Here is a 21,975-nt window from a genome sequence, read left to right on the forward strand (position 1 = left end):
ACAGTTCACTCTCCCAAGTGCTTAATACAGTGCTCTGCACACAGTAGGCGCGCAATAAGTAACTCTGATTGATATTTTGGGGTGGGGAAGACGGTCTTTAGGGAGACTCACTTGACTCTCAGCCCTGAAACTGACCTGGCAAACTTTCATACCATGAGAACGGGACTGCTAAGGAGAGCAGAGCATCTCCCCCCTACCCACATCGTCTGTGGGGAGCCGTCTCAGAACCCCAGCCCTCCCACCTAGGTGCGGGATTGCGGGTGGATTTGGCAGGGACGGCGCTGTACTGGCCCCCTAACAATAATAGTAATAATTGTGCTACCTGTTAAGCGCTTACTATGAGCCAGGCGCTGTACTAAGCACTGAGGTAGAGACGAGGTAATTGGAATCGACACAGCCCCTGTCCCACATAGGGCTCACAATCTGCAGCGTGGCTCAGCAGAAAGAGCCCGGCCTTGGGAGCCGGAGGTCACGGGTTCTAATCCCGGCTCCACCACTTGTCAGCTGTGTGATTTTATTTTCTTAATATGTTTTGTTTTCATCATCGTCATCATCAATCGTATTTATTGAGCGCTTACTGTGTGCAGAGCACTGTACTAAGCGCTTGGGAAGTACAAATTGGCAACATATAGAGACAGTCCCTACCCAACATTGGGCTCACAGTCTAAAAGGGGGAGACAGAGAACAAAACCAAACATACTAACAAAATAAAATAAATAGAATAGATAGGCACAGGTAAAATAAATAAATAAATAAATAGAGTAATAAATATGTACAAACATATATACATATATGCAGGTGCTGTGGGGAAGGGAAGGAGGTAAGATGGGGGGAAGGAGAGTCTCCCCCTTCTAGACTGTGAGCCCGCTGTTGGGTAGGGACCGTCTCTAGATGTTGCCAACTTGGACTTCCCAAGCGCTTAGTCCAGTGCTCTGCACACAGTAAGCGCTCAATAAATACGATTGAATGAATGAATGAACGATCTGGGGCAAGACACTTCACTTCCCTGTGCCTCAGTTACCTCATCTGGAAAATGGGGATGAAGCCTGTGAGCCCCCCGTGGGACAACCTGATCACCTTGTATCCTCCCCAGCGCTTAGAACAGCGCTTCGCACATAGTAAGCGCTTAACAAATACCATCATCATTATTATTATTATTATTAACCCTCATTTTTCGGATGAGGGAACTGAGGCCCAGGGAAGTGAAGCGACTTGCCCACACAGCAGATGAGTGGCGGAGCCGGGATTAGAACCCAGGTCCTCTGACTCCCGGGCCCGGACTCTGTGTCTCAGTGGGCAGAGTCTGGTATCGGGTTCTTTCTATATACTGGGCGCCTACACTGTGAAGGGCTCTGTAGGAGGCACCTGCTGTGAGGCAGAGCACTTATTGGGTATCTACTATCCACCTGCTGTGTGAAGGGCTCTGGGTGCCAAGCCTGGTCCCCAGTGCCTACTATAAGCCAGGCACCTACTGTGTGAAGGACTCTGTACTGGACACTCACTGTGTGCAAAGCACTGTCCTGGTTGCCTACTATATACTGAGCAGCTACTATATGAAGGGCTTCGTACTGTTCATTCATTCATTGTCGGATTTATTGAGCACTTACTGTGTGCAGAGCACTGTACTAAGCGCTTGGGAGAGTACCATATATCAATAGACACATTCCCACCATGAGTTTACAGTCTAGACAGACATGAGTTATAAATAAATAAATGACGGAGATGGACATATTTATTTATTTTATTTTGTTAGTATGTTTGGTTTTGTTCTCTGTCTCCCCCTTTTAGACTGTGAGCCCACTGCTGGGTAGGGACCGTCTCTATATGTTGCCAACTTGGACTTCCCAAGCGCTTAGTACAGTGCTCTGCACACAGTAAGCGCTCAATAAATACGATTGATGATGATGACATAAGTGGTGTGGGGCTGGGAGGGGAGATGAATAGGGGAGCGAGGCAGGGGGACGCAGAAGGGAGAGGGAGAAGAGGAAATGGGGGGATAGTCAGGGAAGGGGAAGAGGGAGTGTATACAATGGGAATAAAGGGAAAACATTTAAATACAACTATAACATCGGTAGTGAGCAAAAGTGAATGAATGAATCAATCAGTGGTCTTTCTTGAGCACTTATTCGTTCATTCAATCGTATTTATTGAGCGCTTACTGTGCGCAGAGCACTGTACTAAGCGCTTGGGAAGTACAAGTCGGCAACATATAGAGACGGTCCCTACCCAACAACAGGCTCACAGTCTAGAAGGAGGAGACAGACAACAAAACAAAACATGTGGACAGGTGTCAAGTCGTCAGAACAAATAGAATTAAAGCTAAATGCACATCATTAACGAAATAAAATAAATAGAATGGTAAATATGTACAAGTAAAATAAAGTGAAGTATGGACCAGAATCAATCAATCAATCAATCGTATTTATTGAGCGTTTACTGTGTGCAGAGCACTGGACTAAGCGCTTGGGAAGTACAAGCTGGCAACATCTAGAGACAGTCCCTACCCAACAGTGGGCTCACAGTCTAAAAGGGGGAGACAGAGAACAAAACCAAACATACTAACAAAATAAAATAAATAGAATAGATAGGTACAAGTAAAATAAATAAATAAATAAATAGAGTAATAAGTATGTACAAACATATATATATATATATATATATATATACAGGTGCTATGGGGAAGGGAAGGAGGTAAGATAATAATAATAATAATTATGGCATTTATTAAGCGCTTACTATGTGCAAAGCACTGTTCTAAGCGCTGGAGAGGTTACAAGGTGATCAGGTTGTCCCCCGGGGGGCTCACAGTCTTCACCCCCATTTTCCAGATGAGGGAACTGAGGCCCAGAGAAGTGAAGTCCCCCCCATCTTACCTCCTTCCCTTCCCCACAGCACCTGTATATATGTATATATGTTTGTACATATTTATTACTCTATTTATTTATTTATTTATTTTGCTTGTACGTATCTATTCTATTTATTTTATTTTGTTAGTATGTTTGGTTTTGTTCTGTCTCCCCCTTTTAGACTGTGAGCCCACTGTTGGGCAGGGACTGTCTCTATATGTTGCCAATTTGTGCTTCCCAAGCGCTTAGTACAGTGCTCTGCACATAGTAAGCGCTCGATCAATACGATCGATCGATTGATTGATTGATTGAAGTGACTTGCCCCAAGTCACACAGCTGACGGAGCCGGGATTCGAACCCACGACCTCTGACTCCAAAGCCCGGGCCCTTTCCACTGAGCCACGCTGCTTCTCCGTCAACTGTGTGGCGGATTGAATATGTGGGTGGATTGAAAGGGGGGAGTCCAGGAGAGCGCCGGGGTTAGGGGCGCGTGAGACAGGGAGGGGAAATGAGGAGCAGGGGCCCAGCTGACCGCCCCCTTCCCTCTCCGTCCTAGGTGTCTGCCATGAAATGCGGTTTGCTGGCCGCCTCCCACGATGCCCTGCTGGTGGGAGACACCGTCTACTACGACTTCAACGGCGAGATGGAAGACGAGGCCGACCGCGTCAACCTGCAGAAGTGCCTTGGCCCCACCTGCAAGGTGAGAGGGAGGAGCCGCGGGGCTCGGCGGCTAGGGCCCGGGCTTGGGAGTCCGAGGTCCTGGGTTCCGATCCCGGCTTGGCAGCTGGGTGACTTCACTTCTCTGGGCCTCAGTTCCCTCCTCTGGAAAACGGGGATGAAGACCGGGAGTCCCGCGTGGGACAACTTGATTACCTTGTGTCGGCCCCAGGGCTTAGAACAGTGTTTGGCACATAGTAAGCGCTTAACGAATACCAACATTATTATTATTATTAAAATGGGGATGAGAACTGTAAGCCCCACATGGGACAACCTTGATTATCTTGTACCCCCCCCCCCACCCATTGCTTAGAACAGTGCTTGGCACATAGTAAGCACTTAACAAATACCAATATTATTATTATTATATACACCACCAATACATCCGGAACACATATAATAATAATAATAATAATGGCATTTATTAAGCGCTTACTATTTGCAAAGCACTGTTCTAAGTGCTGGGGAGGTTACAAGGTGATCAGGTTGTCCCACAGGGGGCTCACAGTCTTCATCCCCATTTTCCAGATGAGGGAACTGAGGCCCAGAGAAGTTGAGACTTGCCCAAAGTCACACAGCTGACAATTGGCAGAGCCGGGATTTGAACCCATGACCTCTGACTCCCAAGCCCGGACTCTTTCCACTGAGCCACGCTGCTTTATGTATCTGTGGTATCTGATAAGCACTTTCCATGAAGCAGGCAACTGTCTAAGCACCTCATTTGTCCGCTTGCTGCCTCAGTAGCAGAATTCTGTCACGGCTTTTAGGTCTGGGTTGCCTTTATGAATTTTTGGCTGCGTGTCCGGCTTGGTTTTCTCTAAATAATAATAACAATAATAATAATAATAATAGCATTTATTAAGTGCTTACTATGTGCAAAGCACTGGTCTAAGCGCCGGGGAGGTTACAAGGCGATCAGGTTGTCCCACATGGGGCTCACAGTCTTAATCCCCATTTTACAGATGAGGGAACTGAGGCGCAGAGAAGTGAAGTGACTTGCCCAAAGTCACACAGCTGACAATTGGCGCAGGCGGCATTCGAACCCATGACCTCTGACTCCAAAGCCCGGGCTCTTTCCACTGAGCCACACTGCTTCTCTAAACATATCGCTAGCGCCCCACCGATCAATCAATCAATCAATTGTAACTATTGAGAGCTTACTGTGGGCAGAGCACTGCACTAATAATAGTAATAATAATGACGGCATTTATTAAGCGCTTACTGTGTGCAAGGCACCGTTCTAAGCGCCGGGGAGGTTACAAGGTGATCAGGTTGTCCCCCGGCGGGGCTCACAGTCTTCATCCCCATTTTACAGATGAGGGAACTGAGGCCCAGAGAAGTGAAGTGACTTAATGCTTGGGCGAGTCCGGCAGACAATATAATGGACACATTCCCTGCCCACATCGAGCTTCCGGTCTTCAGGGATGTTTGGTGAAACCCTCATTTACGTAGCCTCTTGGGTCTGATTCTCTGGGTCTCCAAGACACAGCCGCCTGGGTATACCTCCTCCAGGAGGCCTTCCCTGACTGCGCCCTCCTTTCCTCTCCTCCCACTCCCTTCCGCGTCGCCCTGACCGGCTCCCTTTCTTCATCCCCCCGTCCCAGCCCCACCCCATTCACGTCCACCTCCGTCATTTATTTATTTCTACTCCTTCTTGTCTCCCCCCTCTAGACTATCAGCTCGTTGTGGGCAGGGAGCGCGTCTGTTTATTGTTACCGTGCCCTCTCCCAAGCGCTTAGTTCAGTGCTCTGCACACAGTAAGTGCTCAATAAGTGCGATTGAATGAATGAATGAATGCCCTGAGCCCACTATTGGGTAGGGACCGTCTCTATCTGTTGCCAACTTGTACTTCCCAAGCGCTTAGTACAGTGCTCTGCACACAGTAAGCGCTCAATAAATACGATTGATGATGATGATGATTGAAACCTTGAGCCCCACATGGGACAGGGACCATGTCCAACCTGATGTGATCGTATCCAACCCAGCGCTCAGCACAGTGCCTGGCACCTAGTAAGCGCCAATGGTGAGCAGAAATGAACGAATCGATCGGTGGTCTTTGTTGAGCAAGTCGGGGCGACGCAGAAGGGAGTGGGAGGAGGAGGAAAAGCGGGGCCTAGTCTAGGAAGGCCTCTCGGAGGAGGTGGGCCTTCAGTCTCTATTTGTTGCCAACTTGTACTTCCCAAGTGCTTAGTACAGTGCTCTGCACATAGTAAGCGCTCAATAAATATGATTGATTGATTGATTCAGTGCGTGGCTCAGTGGAAAGAGCCCGGGCTTTGAAGTCAGAGGTCCTGGGTTCAAATCCAGGTCCTGCCGCTTGTCAGCTGGGTGACTAGGGGCAAGTCACTTCGCTTCCCTCTTCTGTAAAATGGGATGAAGACCGTGAGCGTGACTTTGGGCAAGTCACTTCACTTCCCTCTTCTGTAAAATGGGATGAAGACCGTGAGCCACCCGCGGGACAACCCCATCACCTTGTAACCTCCCCAGCGCTTAGAACAGTGCTTTGCACAGAGTAAGCGCTTAATGAATACCTTCATTCTTCTCCTTCTTACATCCATGTCCATGTCCACGTGTGCTGCGTAACAGATGATGGTACTTCGGAACCACGGGATGCTGGCTCTGGGGGCCACGGTGGAGGAGGCCTTCTACAACATCTTCCACGCGCAGGCCGCCTGCGAGACCCAGGTGAGCCTGCCGCCCGGCCCCCTGCCCCGTCGTCCTTGCCCTGCTGCTGCCCATCATCATCAATCATCATCATCATCAATCGTATTTATTGAGCGCTTACTGTGTGCAGAGCACTGTACCAAGCGCTTGGGAAGTACAAGTTGGCAACATCTAGAGACAGTCCCTACCCAACAGTGGGCTCACAGTCTAAAAGGGGGAGACAGAGAACAAAACCAAACATACTAACAAAATAAAATAAATAGAATAGATATGTACAAGTAAAATAAATAAATAAATAAATAGAGTAATAAATATGTACAAACATATATACATATATACAGGTGCTGTGGGGAAGGGAAGGAGGTAAGATGGGGGGGATGGAGAGGGGGACGAGGGGGAGAGGAAGGAAGGGGCTCAGTGTGGGAAGGCCTCCTGGAGGAGGTGAGCTCTCAGTAGGGCCTTGAAGGGAGGAAGAGAGCGAGCTTGGCGGAGGGGCAGAGGGATTGGGGGCATTCCAGGCCCGGGGGAGGACGTGGGCCGGGGGTCGATGGCGGGACAGGCGAGAACGAGGTACGGGGAGGAGATTAGCGGCAGAGGAGCGGAGGGTGCGGGCTGGGATGGACAAGGACAGAAGGGAGGTGAGGGAGGAGGGGGCCAGGGGATGGATGGATGGACAACCTTGAATCCCAGGGTGAGGAGTTTCTGCCTGATGCGCAGATTGATTGGTAGCCACTGGAGATTTTTGAGATTTTTGAGGATCCCATCCCACCCTGGCCCTTCCTGCCCTGTCTGCCCTGCCCTTTCTGTGCCCCATCCTTGCCTCCTCGCTCTGCTCTTTTCCCTTTCTCGCCTTGCCCGTCGGTCCGCTCCCTCGCCCTGCTGTTGCCCGCCCCGCCCCTTCGTTGCCTCTGGGCTTGGACGCAGGCACCCAGGGGGGCATCAGTTTGCACGTACACATACGGTTTTCTTTTGGGGATCAGACCCCAGTTTGCCAAGTAGGATTGGAGGAAGCGGGATCTGGGAGCCATCAGGGAGCGTTGTGCCGCCCAGGCGCTTTATGTCAATCAATCAATCAATCGTATTTATTGAGCACTTACTGTGTGCAGAGCACTGTACTAAGCGCAAGGGAAGTCCAAGTTGGCAACATATCGAGACAGCCCCTACCCAACAGTGGGCTCACAGTCCAGAAGCCCCTTCCTTCCTCTCCCCGTCGTCCCCCTCTCCATCCCCCCCATCTTACCTCCTTCCCTTCCCCACAGCACCTGTATATATGTAGATATGTCTGTACAGATTTATTACTCTATTTGTTTATTTATTTATTTTACTTGTACATATCTGTTCTGTTTATTTTATTTTGTTAGTATGTTTGGTTTTGTTCTCCCTCTCCCCCTTTTATACTGTGAGCCCACTGTTGGGTAGGGACCGTTGGTTAGGGACTGTTGGTTAGACCCTACTGAGAGCTCACCTCCTCCAGGAGGCCTTCCCAGATTGAGCCCCTTCCTTCCTCTCCCCCTCGTCCCCCTCCCCATCCCCCGCATCTTACCTCCTTCCCTTCCCCACAGCACCTGTATATATGGATATATGTCTGTACAGATTTATTACTCTGTTTATTTATTAATTTTACTTGTACATATCTATTCTATTTATTTTATTTTGTTAGTATGTTTGGTTTTGTTCTCCGTCTCCCCCTTTTAGACTGTGAGCCCACTGTTGGGTAGGGCCCATCTCGATCTGTTGCCAACTTGGACTTCCCAAGCGCTTGGTACAGTGCTCTGCACACAGTAAGCTCTCAATAAATACGATTGATTGATTGATTGATTGATAGAAGGAGCAGCCACCTCCATCAGTGGGCACCAACCCCCTGGCATTTGGATTGTCCGTGGCCTTCCTCCCCCAACGGCCCCAAGACCGTTCTCCCAAAGCGGCGGGCTCCAGGCCCCGGGTGCCCCCTCATCCCCGCCCCTGGTGCCCCCAACTGTCCCCTGGTGCATTTATTACTCTATTTATTGATTGATTTTACTTGTACATATCTATTCTATTTATTTTATTTTGTTAATATGTTTGGTTTTGTTCTCTGTCTCCCCCTTTCTAGACTGTGAGCCCACTTTTGGGTAGGGATTATCTCTATATGTTGCCAACTTGGACTTCCCAAGCGCTTAGTACAGTGCTCTGCATACAGTAAGCGCTCAATAAATACGATTGATTGATTGATTGATTGATTGATATACACCTCTACCCCTTGCTTGCCGCGTAAACTTGAGCAAGCGACTTCGCACGTCTGTGCCTCGGTTCCCCTTTAGATGGGGAGCCCCACCTCTATGTATTCATTCATTCATTAAATCGATCCTATTTATTGAGCGCTTACTGTGTGCAGAGCACTGGACGAAGCGCTTGGGAAAGTACAATAATAATAATGGCATTTATTAAACGCTTGCTTTGTGCAGAGCACTGTTCTAAGCGCTGGGGAGGTTACAAGGTGATCAGGTTGTCCCATGGGGGGCTCACAGTCTTCATCCCCATTTTCCAGATGAAGTCACTGAGGCCCAGAGAAGGGAAGTGACTTGCCCAAAGTCACACAGCCGACAATTGGTGGAGTCGGGATTGGAACCCAAGACCTCCGACTCCAAAGCCTGGGCTCTTTCCACTGAGCCACGCTGCTTCTTGGCGACAGCTCAGTGCCTGGCGTGAAAAGCAGCGGGGCCTAGTGAATAGAGCCCGGGCTTTGGAGTCCGAGGTCATGGGTTCTAATCCTGGCTCCACCCCTTGTCTGCTCTGGGACCTTGGGCAAGCCACTTCACTTCTCTGGGCCTCAGTGAGCTCATCTGGAAAATGGGGATGAAGACTGTGAGCCCCACGTGGGGCAACCTGAGTACCTTGTATCTCCCCCAGTGCTTAGAACAGTGCTTGGCACATAGTAAGTGCTTAACAAATACCATAATGATAATAGTAATAATAATAACATTTCACTTCTCTGGGCCTCAGTTATCTCATCTCGATAATGGGGATTAAAGCTGTGAGCCCCACTTGGGATGGGGACTGTGTCCAACCCGGTTAACTTATATCTACCCCATTGTTTAGTACAGTGCCTAGCACACAGTAAGCACTTAACGAATAGCACTACTATTATTAAGCGCTTAGTACAGTGCTCTGCACACAGTAAGTGCTCAGTAAATACAATTGAATGAATTATTGTTGTTATTCCATGCGATTGCTTCTTTGGGTCTCAATTCCCTCATCTGTAAAGTGGGGATGAAGACTGTCAACCCCTCGTGGGCCAGAGACTGTGTCTGATCTGATGACCTTGTATCTACTCCAGCACTAAGTAATAATAATAATAATATTGGCATTTATGAAACACTTATTACGTGCAAAGCAGTGTTCTAAGCACTGGGGAGGTTACAAGGTGATCAGCTTGTCCCGCGGGGGGCTCACAGTCTTCATCCCCATTTTACAGATGAGGGAACTGAGGCCCAGAGAAGTGAAGTGACTTGCCCAAAGTCACCCAGCTGACAATTGGTGGATCCGGGATTTGAACCCATGACCTCTGACTCCAAAGCCCGGGCTCTTTCCACTGAGCCATGCTGCTTCTCTAGTAGAGTGCCTGGCTCATAATAAGCGCTTAACAAATACCGCAATTATTATACTTGTGTTTTCCCCAGCATTTAGGACAGCACTTGGCGCAGAGTAAGCGCTTAATTCTGTTGTGTTTTCTTCTCCCAATCGCTCTGTTCAGTGCTCTGCACATAGCAAGTGCTCAATAAATCTGACTGTCGGGTGGATGGACGGATTGATCATAGTAAGGGCTTATTAAATGCCATCATCATTATTATTATTATTATTACTGGCTAGCCCCATGATTCCCTCCTGTTAGGTGGAAGCCCTGTTTGTGATGAGGCAGAAATAATAATGACAATAATATTAATAATGATGATAATAATTGTGGTATCTGTTAAGTGCCCACTTTGTGCCAAGCACTCGTCTATGCACTGGGATAGATAAAAGGCCATCAGGTTGGATAATAATAATAATAATGATAATAATAATAATGATAATGGCATTTATTAAGCGCAACGCACTGTTCTAAGCGCTGGGGAGGTTACAAGGTGATCAGGTTGTCCCACGGGGGGCTCACAGTCTTCATCCCCATTTTACAGATAATAATAATAATGATGGTATTTGTTAAGTGCTTACTATGTACAAAGCACTGTCCTAAGCACTGGGGAGGTTACAAGGTGATCAGGTTGTCCCGCGGGGGGCTCACGGTTTTAATCCCCATTTTACAGGTGAGGGAACTGAGGCACAGAGAAGCGACGTGACTTGCCCAAAGTCCCACAGCTGACAATTGGCGGAGCCGGGATTCGAACCCATGACCTCTGACTCCAAAGCCCAGGCTCTTTCCACTGAGCCACGCTGCTTCAGTGGGATCCGGTGGGATCCAGTCCCTGTCCCACATGGGGCTCACAGTCTTCACTCCCAATTTACGGATGAGGTAGACGAGGCCCAGAGAAGGGAAGTGAAGCAGTGTGGCTCAGTGGAAAGAGTATGAGAAACAGTGTGGCTCAGTGGAAAGAGCCTGGGCTTTGGAGTCAGAGGTCATGGGTTCAAATTCTGGCTCTGCCGATTGTCAGCTGGGTGACTTCGGGCAAGTCACTTCACTTCTCAGCGTGGCTCAATGGAAAGAGCCTGGGCTTTGGAGTCAGAGGTCATGGGTTCAAATCCCGGCTCCGCCAATTATCAGAGGTGTGACTTTGGGCAAGTCACTTCACTTCTCTGGGCCACAGTTCCCTCATCTGTAAAAATAGGGATGAAGACTGTGAGCCCCCCGTGGGACAACCTGATCACCTTGTAACCTCCCCAGCGCTTAGAACAGTGCTTTACACATAGTAAGTGCTTAATAAATGCCATCATTATTATTATTATTATTCTCTGGGCCTCAGTTCCCTCATCTGGAAAATGGGGATGAAGACTGTGAGCCCCCATGGCACAACCTGATCACCTTGTAACCTCCCCAGCGCTTAGAACAGTGCTATGCACATAGTAAGTGCTTAATAAATGCCATCATCATCATCATCATTATTATTATTTGGAGCCAGAGGTCGTGGGTTCAACTCCCGGCTCCGCCAATTGTCATTCATTCATTCATTCAATCGTATTGCTTGAGCGCTGACTGCATGCAGAGCACTGTACTAAGCACTTGGGAAGTCCAAGTCGGCAACATCTAGAGACGGTCCCTACCCAACAACGGGCTCACGGTCTAGAAGCGGGAGACAGGCAACAAGGCAGAACATATTAACAAAAGAAAATAAATAGCCGTGTGACTGTGGGCAAGTCACCTCACTTGTGTGGGCCTCAGTTCCCTCATCTGGAAAACGGGGGTGAAGATTGGGAGCCCCACGTGGGGCAACCTGATCACCTTGTATCCCTCCAGCGCTTAGAACAGCGCTTGGCACATAGTAAGCGCTGAACAAATACCATCATTATCATCATGGTGAGGCCTTCCTTCCTCTCCCCCTCATCCCTCTCTCCATCCCCCCATCTTACCTCCTTCCCTTCCCCACAGCACCTGTATATACGTATATATGTTTGTACATGTTTATTACTCTATTTATTTTACTTGTACATATCTATTCTATTTATTTAATTTTGTTAGTATGACTGGTTCTGTTCTCCGTCTCCCCCTTTTAGACTGTGAGCCCACTGTTGGGTAGGGACCGTCTCCGTATGTTGCCAACTTGGACTTCCCAAGCGCTTAGTCCAGTGCTCTGCACACAGTAAGCGTTCAATAAATACGATTGATTGATTGATTGATTGATCATTATTATTATTCAGTGAGTCGCTCAAGGTCCCACAGCAGGCGGGACGGAGCCAAGATTGGAGGCGACGTCCTCCAGGTGCCCCCACGGGCGGCGGGCGGCCTGTTAGTAGCCGGCCCGCCCCCGGACCGTGTCATCATCATCATCATCCTCATCAATCGTATTTATTGAGCGCTTACTATGTGCAGAGCACTGTACTAAGCGCTTGGGAAGTACAAGTTGGCAACAAGTTGTCGCCCTCGGTGTTTCGACTCTCGCAGGTGGCAGCGCTGCCCAGCGCGGGGGGCGCGGAGAACCTGATCGTGCTGGAGCGGGAGCGGTACCGGACCCAGCAGGCGGGGGCCGGGCGCTGGGCCGGGACCACCTTCGGCCCCATGCAGAAGAGCCGGCTCGGGGAGCACGAGTTCGAGGCCCTCATGAGGATGCTCGACAACCTGGTGAGGATGGACCGGGGCGGGCGGCGAGGCGGGCACGCGGACGGCCCGGCCACGCGGTGGACGGGCAGCTCCTTCGCAGCAGGGATCCTGTCCAATAATAATAATAATAATAATAATAATAATGGCATTTGTTAAGCATTTTAGACTGTGAGCCCACTGTTGGGTAGGGACTGTCTCTATATGTTGCCGATTTGTACTTCCCAAGCGCTTAGTACGGTGCTCTGCACATAGTAAGCGCTCAATAAATACGATTGATGATGATGACCGTCTCTATATGTTGCCAACTTGGACTTCCCAAGGGCTTAGTGCACACAGTAGGTGCTCAATGAATACGATTGATTGATTGATTTGTTAAGCGCTTACTATCTGCCAAGCACTGTTCAAACAGTACAAACATCTATACAGGTGCTGTGGGGAGGGGAAGGAGGTAGGGTGGGGGGTTGGGGAGGAGGAGAGGAAAAAGGGGGCTCAGTGTGGGAAGGCCTCCTGGAGGAGGTGAGCTCTCAGTAGGAGCTTGTGAGACGGGAAGGACGGTGGTGCCGTCTACGGTGATGGGAAAGTGAGCGGGAGGACAGGAGGAGAAGCAGCGTGGCTCAGTGGAAAGAGCCCGGGCTTTGGAGTCAGAGGTCATGGGTTCAAATCCCGGCTCCCCCAACTGTCAGCTGGGTGACTTTGGGCAAGTCACTTCATTTCTCTGGGCCTCAGTGACCTCATCTGGAAAATGGGGATTAAGACTGTGAACCCCCCCCCCGTGGGACAACCTCATCACCTTGTAACCTCCCCAGCGCTTAGAACAGTGCTTTGCACAGAGTAAGCGCTTAATAAATGCCATCATTATTATTATTATTCGGGTGGGAAAATGAAGGGCTGTGTGTCGGCCATGTGAAGTCCCAGCCCCTGGGGTTGGGGGGCTTGGGTCCCTCCGGGTTGGGCCGGGCCAGCCGAGGAAGATTGTCCCGACCCCAGGCTGAGCCCCCGCCCCTGAGAAGCAGCGTGGCTCAGTGGAAAGAGGCCCGGCTTGGGAGTCAGAGGTCGTGGGTTCAAATCCCGACTCTGCCACTTGTCAGCTGTGTGACTTTGGGCAAGTCACTTCACTTCTCTGGGCCTCATCTGTAAAAGGGGGATTAAGAACATGAGCCCCACGTGGGACAACCTGATTACCTTGTAACCTCCCCAGCGCTTAGAACAGTGCTCGGCACATAGTAAGCGCTTAACAGATACCATTATTATTATTGTTCATTCATTCATTCAATTGTATTTACTGAGCGCTTACTGTGTGCAGAGCACTGGACTAAGCGCTTGGGAAGTACAAGTCGGCAACATATAGAGACGGTCCCTACCCCACAGCGGGCTCACAGTCTAGAAGTGGGAGACAGATGACAAAACGAAACATGTGGACAGGTGTCATCAGAATAAATAGAAATAAATATTATTGTAATCTCCCCAGTGCTTAGAACAGTGCTTTGCACACAGCAAGCACTTAACAAATACCATTATTATTATTATTATTATTCATTCATTCACTCAATTGTATTCATTGAGCGCTTACTGTGTGCAGAGCACTGTACTAAGCGCTTGGAAAGTACAAGTCGACAACATATTGAGACGGTCCCTACCCCACAACGGGCTCACAGTCTAGAAGGGGGAGACAGACGACAAAACAAAACATGTGGACAGGTGTCATCAGCATAAATATAAATAAATATTATTGTAACCTCCCAAGCGCTTAGAACAGTGCTTTGCACATAGTAAGCGCTTAACAAATATCATTATTATTATTATCATTCATTCATTCATTCGATTGTATTTATTAAGCGCTTACTGTGTGCAGAGCCCTGTACTAAACGCTTGGGAAGTACAAGTCGGCAACATATAGAGACGGTCCCTACGCCACAACGGGCTCACGGTCTAGAAGGGGGAGACAGATGACAAAACAAAACATGTGGACAGGTGTCAAGTCATCAGAATAAATAGAAATAAATATTATTGTAACCTCCCCAGGGCTTAGAACAGTGCTTTGCACATAGTAAGTGCTTAACAAATACCATTATTATTATTATTATTATTCATTCATTCATTCAGTCAATCGTATTTTTTGAGTGCTTACTGTGTGCAGAGCACTGGACTAAACGCTTGGGAAGTACAAGTTGGCAACGTATAGAGACGGTCCCTACCCTACAATGGGCTCACGGTCTAGAAGCAGCGTGGCTCAGTGGAAAGAGCCCGGGCTTTGGAGTCAGAGGTCATGGGTTCAAATGCCGGCTCCGCCAATTGTCAGCTGTGTGACTTTGGGCAAGTCACTTCACTTCTCTGTGTCTCAGTGACCTCATCTGTAAAATGGGGATGAAGACTGTAAGCTCCATGTGGGGCAACCTGATCACCTTGTAACCTCCCCAGCGCTTAGAACACTGCTTTGCACGTAGTAAGTGCTTAATAAATGCCATTATTATTATTATTAGAAGGGGGAGACAGATGACAAAATGAAACATGTGGACAGGTGTCATCAGCATAAATAGAAATAAATATTATTGTAACCACCCCAGCTCTTAGAACAGTGCTTTGCCCACAGTAAGCGCTTAACAAATACCATTATTATTATTATTATTAGAAGGGGGAGACAGACGACAAAACAAAACATGTGGACAGGTGTCATCAGCATAAATAGAAATAAATATTATTGTAACCTCCCCAGCGCTTAGAACACTGCTTTGCACATAGCAAGCGCTTAACAAATACCATTATTATTATTATTAGAAGGGGGAGACAGACGACAAAACAAAACATGTGGACAGGTGTCATCAGCATAAATAGAAATAAATATTATTGTAACCTCCCCAGCGCTTAGAACACTGCTTTGCACATAGTAAGCGCTTAACAAATGCCACTATTATTATTAGAAGGGGGAGACAGACGACAAAACAAAGCATGTGGACAGGTGTCAGCATAAATAGAAGTAAATATTATTGTAACCTCCCCAGCGCACATAGTAAGTGCTCAACAAATACTGTTATTATTATAGCAGTGAGAAGCAGCGTGGCTCAGTGGAAAGAGCCCGGGCTTTGGAGTCAGAGGTCATGGGTTCGAATCCCGGCTCCGCCACATGTCTGCTGTGTGACCTTGGGCAAGTCCCTTCACTTCTCTGAGCCTCAGTTCCCTCATCCATAAAATGAGGATGAAGACTGTGAGCCCCACGTGGGACAACCTGATTACCTTGTAACCTCCCCAGCGCTTAGAACAGTGCTATGCCCATAGTAAGCGCTTAATAAATGCCATTATTATTATTATTATTAGTATTATTATGTCTGCTATGTGACCCTGGGCAAGGCACTTCTCTCCTCTGAGCCTCAGTTCCCTCACCCGTAAAATGAGGATGAAGACTGTGAGCCCCACGTGGGACAACTTGATCAATCAATCAATCAATCAATCATATTTATTGAGCGCTTACTATGTGCAGAGCACTGTACTAAGCGCTTGGGAAGTACAAATTGGCAACATATAGAGACAGTCCCTACCCAACAGTGGGCTCACAGTCTAGAAGGGGGAGACAGAGAACAAAACAAAACATATTAACAAAATAAAATAAATAGAATAGATATGTACAAGTAAAATAAATAAATAGAGTAATAAATATGTACAAACATATATACATGTATACAGATGCTGTGGGGAAGGGAAGGAGGTAAGATGGGGGGGATGGGGAAGGGGACAACTTGATCCCATTGTATCCCCCCCAGTGCTTAGAACAGTGCTTTGCACGTAGTAAGCGCTTAACTAATGCCATCATTATTATTGTTATTATTATTATCTTCCATCCAGGGCTTCCGGACGGGCTACTCCTACCGTTACCCGTTCGTGCAGGACAAGGCCCGGCCCCGGGGCGACGTGGAGATCCCCGCGGCGGTGACGGCCTTCATTTTTGAGGATGAAGAGGGGGCTCCCGGGGGTGGGGGCGGCCCCCTGCTCCCGCCCCACGCCCACAAGCAGCAGAAGGAGAAGACCCGCTGGTTAAACACCCCCAACACCTACTTGAGGGTCGACCGACAGGCCGAGGCCCAGCGCGGCCTGGGCAGCCCCCGCGCCACCACCGCCGTGAGTCCACCCCCGGGCGCGGGCAGGCCACGGGGCGGGGGGCAGGTGCACAACTGGGGACACCCACCCCATCTCCCAACACACACATAATAACAATAATAATAATGGCATTTATTAAGCGCTTACTATGTGCCAAGCACTGTTAATAATTAATAATAATAATAGTAATAGTAACAGCATCTGTTAAGCACTTCCTATGTGTGAAGCACCGTTCTAAGCACTGGAGGGGGATACAAGGTAATCAGGTTGTCCCATGTGGAGCTCACAGTCTTCATCCCCATTTTCCAAATGAGGGAACTGAGGCCCAGAGAAGTGAAGTGACTTGCCCAAAGTCACACAGCTGGCAACTGGCAGAGTTGGGATTTGAACCCCTGACCTTGGACTTCAAAGCCCGGGCTCCTTCCACTGAGCCACGCTGCTTCTCTAAACATATAGTAAGCCCTTAACAACTACGATAAGAATGATTATTCTATTATTATGGTAATAATAATAATAATAATGGCATTTATTAAGCGCTTACTATGTGCAAAGCACTGTTCTAAGCACTGGGGAGGTTACAAGGTGATCAGGTTGTCCCATAGGGGGCTCACAGTCTTCATCCCCATTTAACAGATGAGGGAACTGAGGCCCAGAGAATAATAATAATAATGGCATTTATTAAGCGCTTACTATGTGCCAAGCACTGTTCTAAGCACTGGGGAGGTTCACGGCGGGCTCGCGGTCTTTGTCCCCAGTTTCCAGATGAGGTCACTGAGGCCCAGAGAAGCGGCTCGCCCAAAGCTGACAGTTGGCGGAGCTGGGATTTGAACCCACGACCTCTGATTCCAAAGCCCGGGCTCTTTCCACTGAGCCACACTGCTTCTCCAACATACAGCCAGGACCACATCATAATGATAAAATAATCATTCTTATCGTATTTGTTAAGGGCTTACTATGCACCCTTACTATCATCATCATCAATCGTATTTATTGAGCGCTTACTATGTGCAGAGCACTGTACTAAGCGCTTGGGAAGTACAAATTGGCAACATATAGAGACAGTCCCTACCCAACAGTGGGCTCACAGTCTAAAAACCTTACTATGTGCTTAGAGAAGCAGCGTGGCTCAGTGGAAAGAGCCCGGGCTTTGGAGTCCGAGGTCAGGGGTTCAAATCCCGACTCTGCCAGTTACCAGCTGTGTGACTTTGGGCAAGTCACTTCACTTCTCTGGGCCTCAGTTCCCTCATCTGGAAAATGGGGATTAAGACTGTGAGCCCCATCTGGGACAACCTAATCACCTTGTAACCTCCCCAGCGCTTAGAACGGTGCTTTGCACATAGTAAGTGCTTAATAAATGCCATTATTATTATTACCATAATAATAGAATATTCATTCTTATCATATTTGTTAAGGGCTTACTATGCGCCCTTACTATGTGCTTAGAGAAGCAGCGTGGCTCAGTGGAAAGAGCCCGGGCTTTGGAGTCCGAGGTCAGGGGTTCAAATCCTGACTCTGCCAGTTGCCAGTTGTGTGACTTTGGGCAAGTCACTTCACTTCTCTGGGCCTCAGTTCCCTCATCTGGAAAATGGGGATTTCTTTTTGATGGTATTTGTTAAGCACTTGCTATGTGCAAAGCACTGTTCTAAGCTCTGGGGGGGGATACAAGGTGATCAGGTTGTCCCACATGGGGCTCACAGTCTTCATCCCCATTTTCCAGATGAGGTCACTGAGGCACAGAGAAGTGAAGTGACTTGCCCAGAGTCACACAGCTGACAATTGGCAGAGTCAGGATTTGAACCCATGACCTCTGACTCCAAATCCCGGGCTCTTTCCACTAAGCCACGCTGCTTCTGCAGCTGCACAGATTAAGACTGTGAGCCCCCTGTGGGACAACCTGAGCGCCTTGTAACCTCCCCAGCGCTTAGAACAGTGCTTTGCACATAGTAAGCGCTTAATAAATGCCATTATTATTATTATTATCATAATAATAGAATAATCATTCTTATTATATTTGTTAAGGGCTTACTATGTGCTTAGAGAAGCAGCGTGGCTCAGTGGAAGGAGCCCGGGCTTTGAAGTCCAAGGTCAGGGGTTCAAATCCCAACTCTGCCAGTTGCCAGCTGTGTGACTTTGGGCAAGTCACTTCACTTCTCTGGGCCTCAGTTCCCTCATCTGGAAAATGGGGATGAAGACTGTGAGCTCCACATGGGACAACCTGATTACCTTGTATCCCCCTCCAGCGCTTCGAACAGTGCTTCGCATATAGTAAGTGCTTAACAGATGCTGTTATTATTATTATTATTATTAATTATTAACAGTGCTTGGCACATAGTAAGCGCTTAAAAAGTACCATAGTGATGATTCTTCTCATTATGATTATTATTGTACACAGCCCACAGGGGCAGGAACACTCCTCCTTCTCTGCCCCAACGCACCCACCACTCAGCCAAGACCACCTGGCACATAGTAAGCGCTTAACGAGCTTAACGAGAAGCAGCGTGGCTCAGTGGAACGAGCCCGGGCTTTGGAGTCAGAGGTCATGGGTTCGAATCCTGCCCCTGCCAGCTGTCAGCTGTGTGACTTTGGGGAAGTCACTTCACTTCTCTGGTCCCTCATCTGTAAAATGGGGATTAAAACTGTGAGCTCCCCGTGGGACAACCTGATCACCTTGTATCCTCCCCAGCGCTTAGAACAGTGCTTTGCACATAGTAAGCGCTTAACAAATACCATTATTATTATTAACAAAATACCATCATCATCATCATCACCCAGCCATCCCTGTCTCCCCCTGTTAGACTGTGAGCCCACTGTTGGGTAGGGACCGTCTCTATATGTTGCCAATTTGTACTTCCCAAGCGCTTAGTACAGTGCTCTGCACATAGTAAGCGCTCAATAAATACGATTGATGATGATGATCCCTGCCCGCCAGCCCTTGCCTGAGCTCAGGGTGGGAGCGTCCAGTTCTCCAGGGGGTTGGCATCCGGGGGCGAGGGGGTGAGGCGGGCAGGAGGGCGAGCGGGGTGGACACGGTCCCTGTCCCACGAGGGGTTCACGGTCTTCACCCCCATTTTTAGGATGAGGAAACTGAGGCCCGGAGAATAATAATGACAATAACGATGGCATTTGTTAAGCGCTTACTATGTGCCAAGCACTGTTCTAAGCGCTGGGGGGGATGCAAGGTGATCAGGTTGTCCCACGGTGGGCTCCCAGTCTTCATCCCCATTTTCCAGATGAGGTCACTGAGGCCAGGAGAAGTGAAGTGACGTGCCCAAAGCCACACAGCTGACAAGCGGCAGAGCCGGGATTCGAACCCATGACCTCTGACTCCCAAGCCCGGGCTCCTTCCACTGAGCCACGCTGCTTCTCTTAAGTGAAGGGACTTGTCCAAGGTCACACAGCCAAAAAGGGGTGGAGCCGGGATTCATTCATTCATTCATTCAATCGTATTTATTGAGCACTTACTGTGTGCAGGGCACTGTACTAAGCGCTTGGGAAGTACAGGTTGGCAACATATAGAGTCGGTCCCTACCCAACAGTGGGATCACAGTCTATGAGAACCCAGGTCATCATCATCATCATCATCATCAATCATATTTATTGAGCGCTTACTGTGTGCAGAGCACTGTACTAAGCGCTTGGGAAGCACAAGTTGGCAACATACGGGCTCTTCTGACGGTCCTTCTGACTCCCAGGCCTGGGCTCTAGTAATAATGATGATGGCATTTATTAAGCGCTTACTATGTGCAAAGCACTGTTCTAAGCGCTGGGGAGGTTACAAGGTGATCAACTTGTCCCACGGGGGGCTCACAGTCTTCATCCCCATTTTACAGATGAGAGAACTGAGTCCCAGAGAAGTGAAGAGACTTGCCCAAATAATAGTAATAATAATGGCATTTATTAAGCATTTACTATGTGCAAAGCACTGTTCTAAGCGCTGGGGAGGTTACAAGGTGATCAGCTTGTCCCACGGGGGCTCACAGTCTTCATCCCCATTTTACAGATGAGGGAACTGAGGCCCAGAGAAGTGAAGAGACTTGCCTAAATAATAGTAATAATAATGGCATTTATTTAGCACTTATTATGTGCAAAGCACCGTTCTAAGCGCTGGGGAGTTTACAAGGTGATCAGGTTGTCCCACAGGGGGCTCACAGTCTTCATCCCCATTTTCCAGATGAGGGAACCGAGGCCCAGAGAAGTGAAGTGACTTGCCCAAAGCCACACAGCTGACAAGTGGCGGAGCTGGGATTGGAACCGGTGACCTCGGGCTCCAAAGCCCGGGCTCTTTCCACTGAGCCACGGCTGCTTCTCATACCAACTGGTACTTCCCGAGCGCTTAGTCCAGTGCTCTGCACACAGTAAGCGCTCAATAAATACGATGGATGATGATGACGTGACTTCCCAAAGTCCCACAGCTGACAATTGGCAGAGTTGGGATTTGAACCCACGACCTCCGACTCCAAAGCCCCGGCTCTTTCCACTAGGCCACGCTTCTTCCCTGCTTATTCATCTCATCACTATTTATTCATCTCATCACTATTTATTGAGCACCTACGGCCTGAGAGGCACCCTACTGGACACCTGCCATTTACCCAACATCCTCCTGGGTACCTCCTGTGGGCAGGATGTTATTTTGGGAACCTGTTGTGGGGCTGGGAGCGCTTAGAACAGTGCTTTGCACATAGTAAGCGCTTAATAAATGCCATCATTATTATTATTATTATTATATCGGGCCCTTTCGGAGTACAGAGCGCTGTTTTGGGCTCCTCCTTCCTGCAGAGGCCGAGGGCTGGACTAGCCGCCTGTCGAGGGAGGAGCACCTGGTTAGTTGCTTAGAACGGTGCTTGGCACATAGTAAGCGCTTAACAGATACCATCATTATTATCATCATCAATCATCAATCGTATTTATTGAGCGCTTACTATGTGCAGAGCACTGTACTAAGCGCTTGGGAAGGACAAATTGGCAGCATATCGAGACGGTCCCCACCCAACAGTGGGCTCACAGTCTAAAAGGGGGAGACAGAGAACAAAACCGAACGTACTAACAAAATAAAATAAATATTATTTATTATTATTATTATTAATATTATAATAATATTATTATTGCTTGGAAGTCAATAAAAGCCTTTGAGAAACTTAGACTCTCCCAGGGGAGACAGGCAGGTGTGAGCCGTACGCACGGCGAAGCTTTTGGAAACCTCACGGGCTCCGTGTTATAATAATAATAATAATGATGGTATTTGTTAAGCGCTTACTATGTGCAAAGCACTGTTCTAAGCACTGGGGAGGTTACAAGGTGATCAGGTTGTCCCACGTGGGGCTCACAGTTTTAATCCCCATTTTACAGATGAGGGAACTGAGGCCCAGAGAAGTGAAGTGACTTGTCCAGAGTCACACGGCTGACAGTTGGTGGAGCCAGGATTTGAACCCA

General features: G+C 48.5%; 1 protein-coding gene across 1 annotated transcript in view; it reads left to right on the forward strand.

Moving 5' to 3' along the window:
- ADD2 (adducin 2) overlaps positions 1–21,975 on the forward strand; it is a 161,423-nt gene that overhangs the window by 95,815 nt on the left and 43,633 nt on the right. The window contains exons 8-11 of the mRNA XM_038747162.1: positions 3,403–3,546; positions 6,150–6,248; positions 12,301–12,477; positions 16,294–16,566. Of these exons, the coding sequence (XP_038603090.1) occupies positions 3,403–3,546; positions 6,150–6,248; positions 12,301–12,477; positions 16,294–16,566 (693 nt within the window). The remainder of the gene's footprint in view (positions 1–3,402; positions 3,547–6,149; positions 6,249–12,300; positions 12,478–16,293; positions 16,567–21,975) is intronic.

This window comes from Tachyglossus aculeatus, chromosome 5 (genome assembly GCF_015852505.1).
Source record: "Tachyglossus aculeatus isolate mTacAcu1 chromosome 5, mTacAcu1.pri, whole genome shotgun sequence".
Taxonomy (NCBI): Eukaryota; Metazoa; Chordata; class Mammalia; order Monotremata; family Tachyglossidae; genus Tachyglossus; species Tachyglossus aculeatus.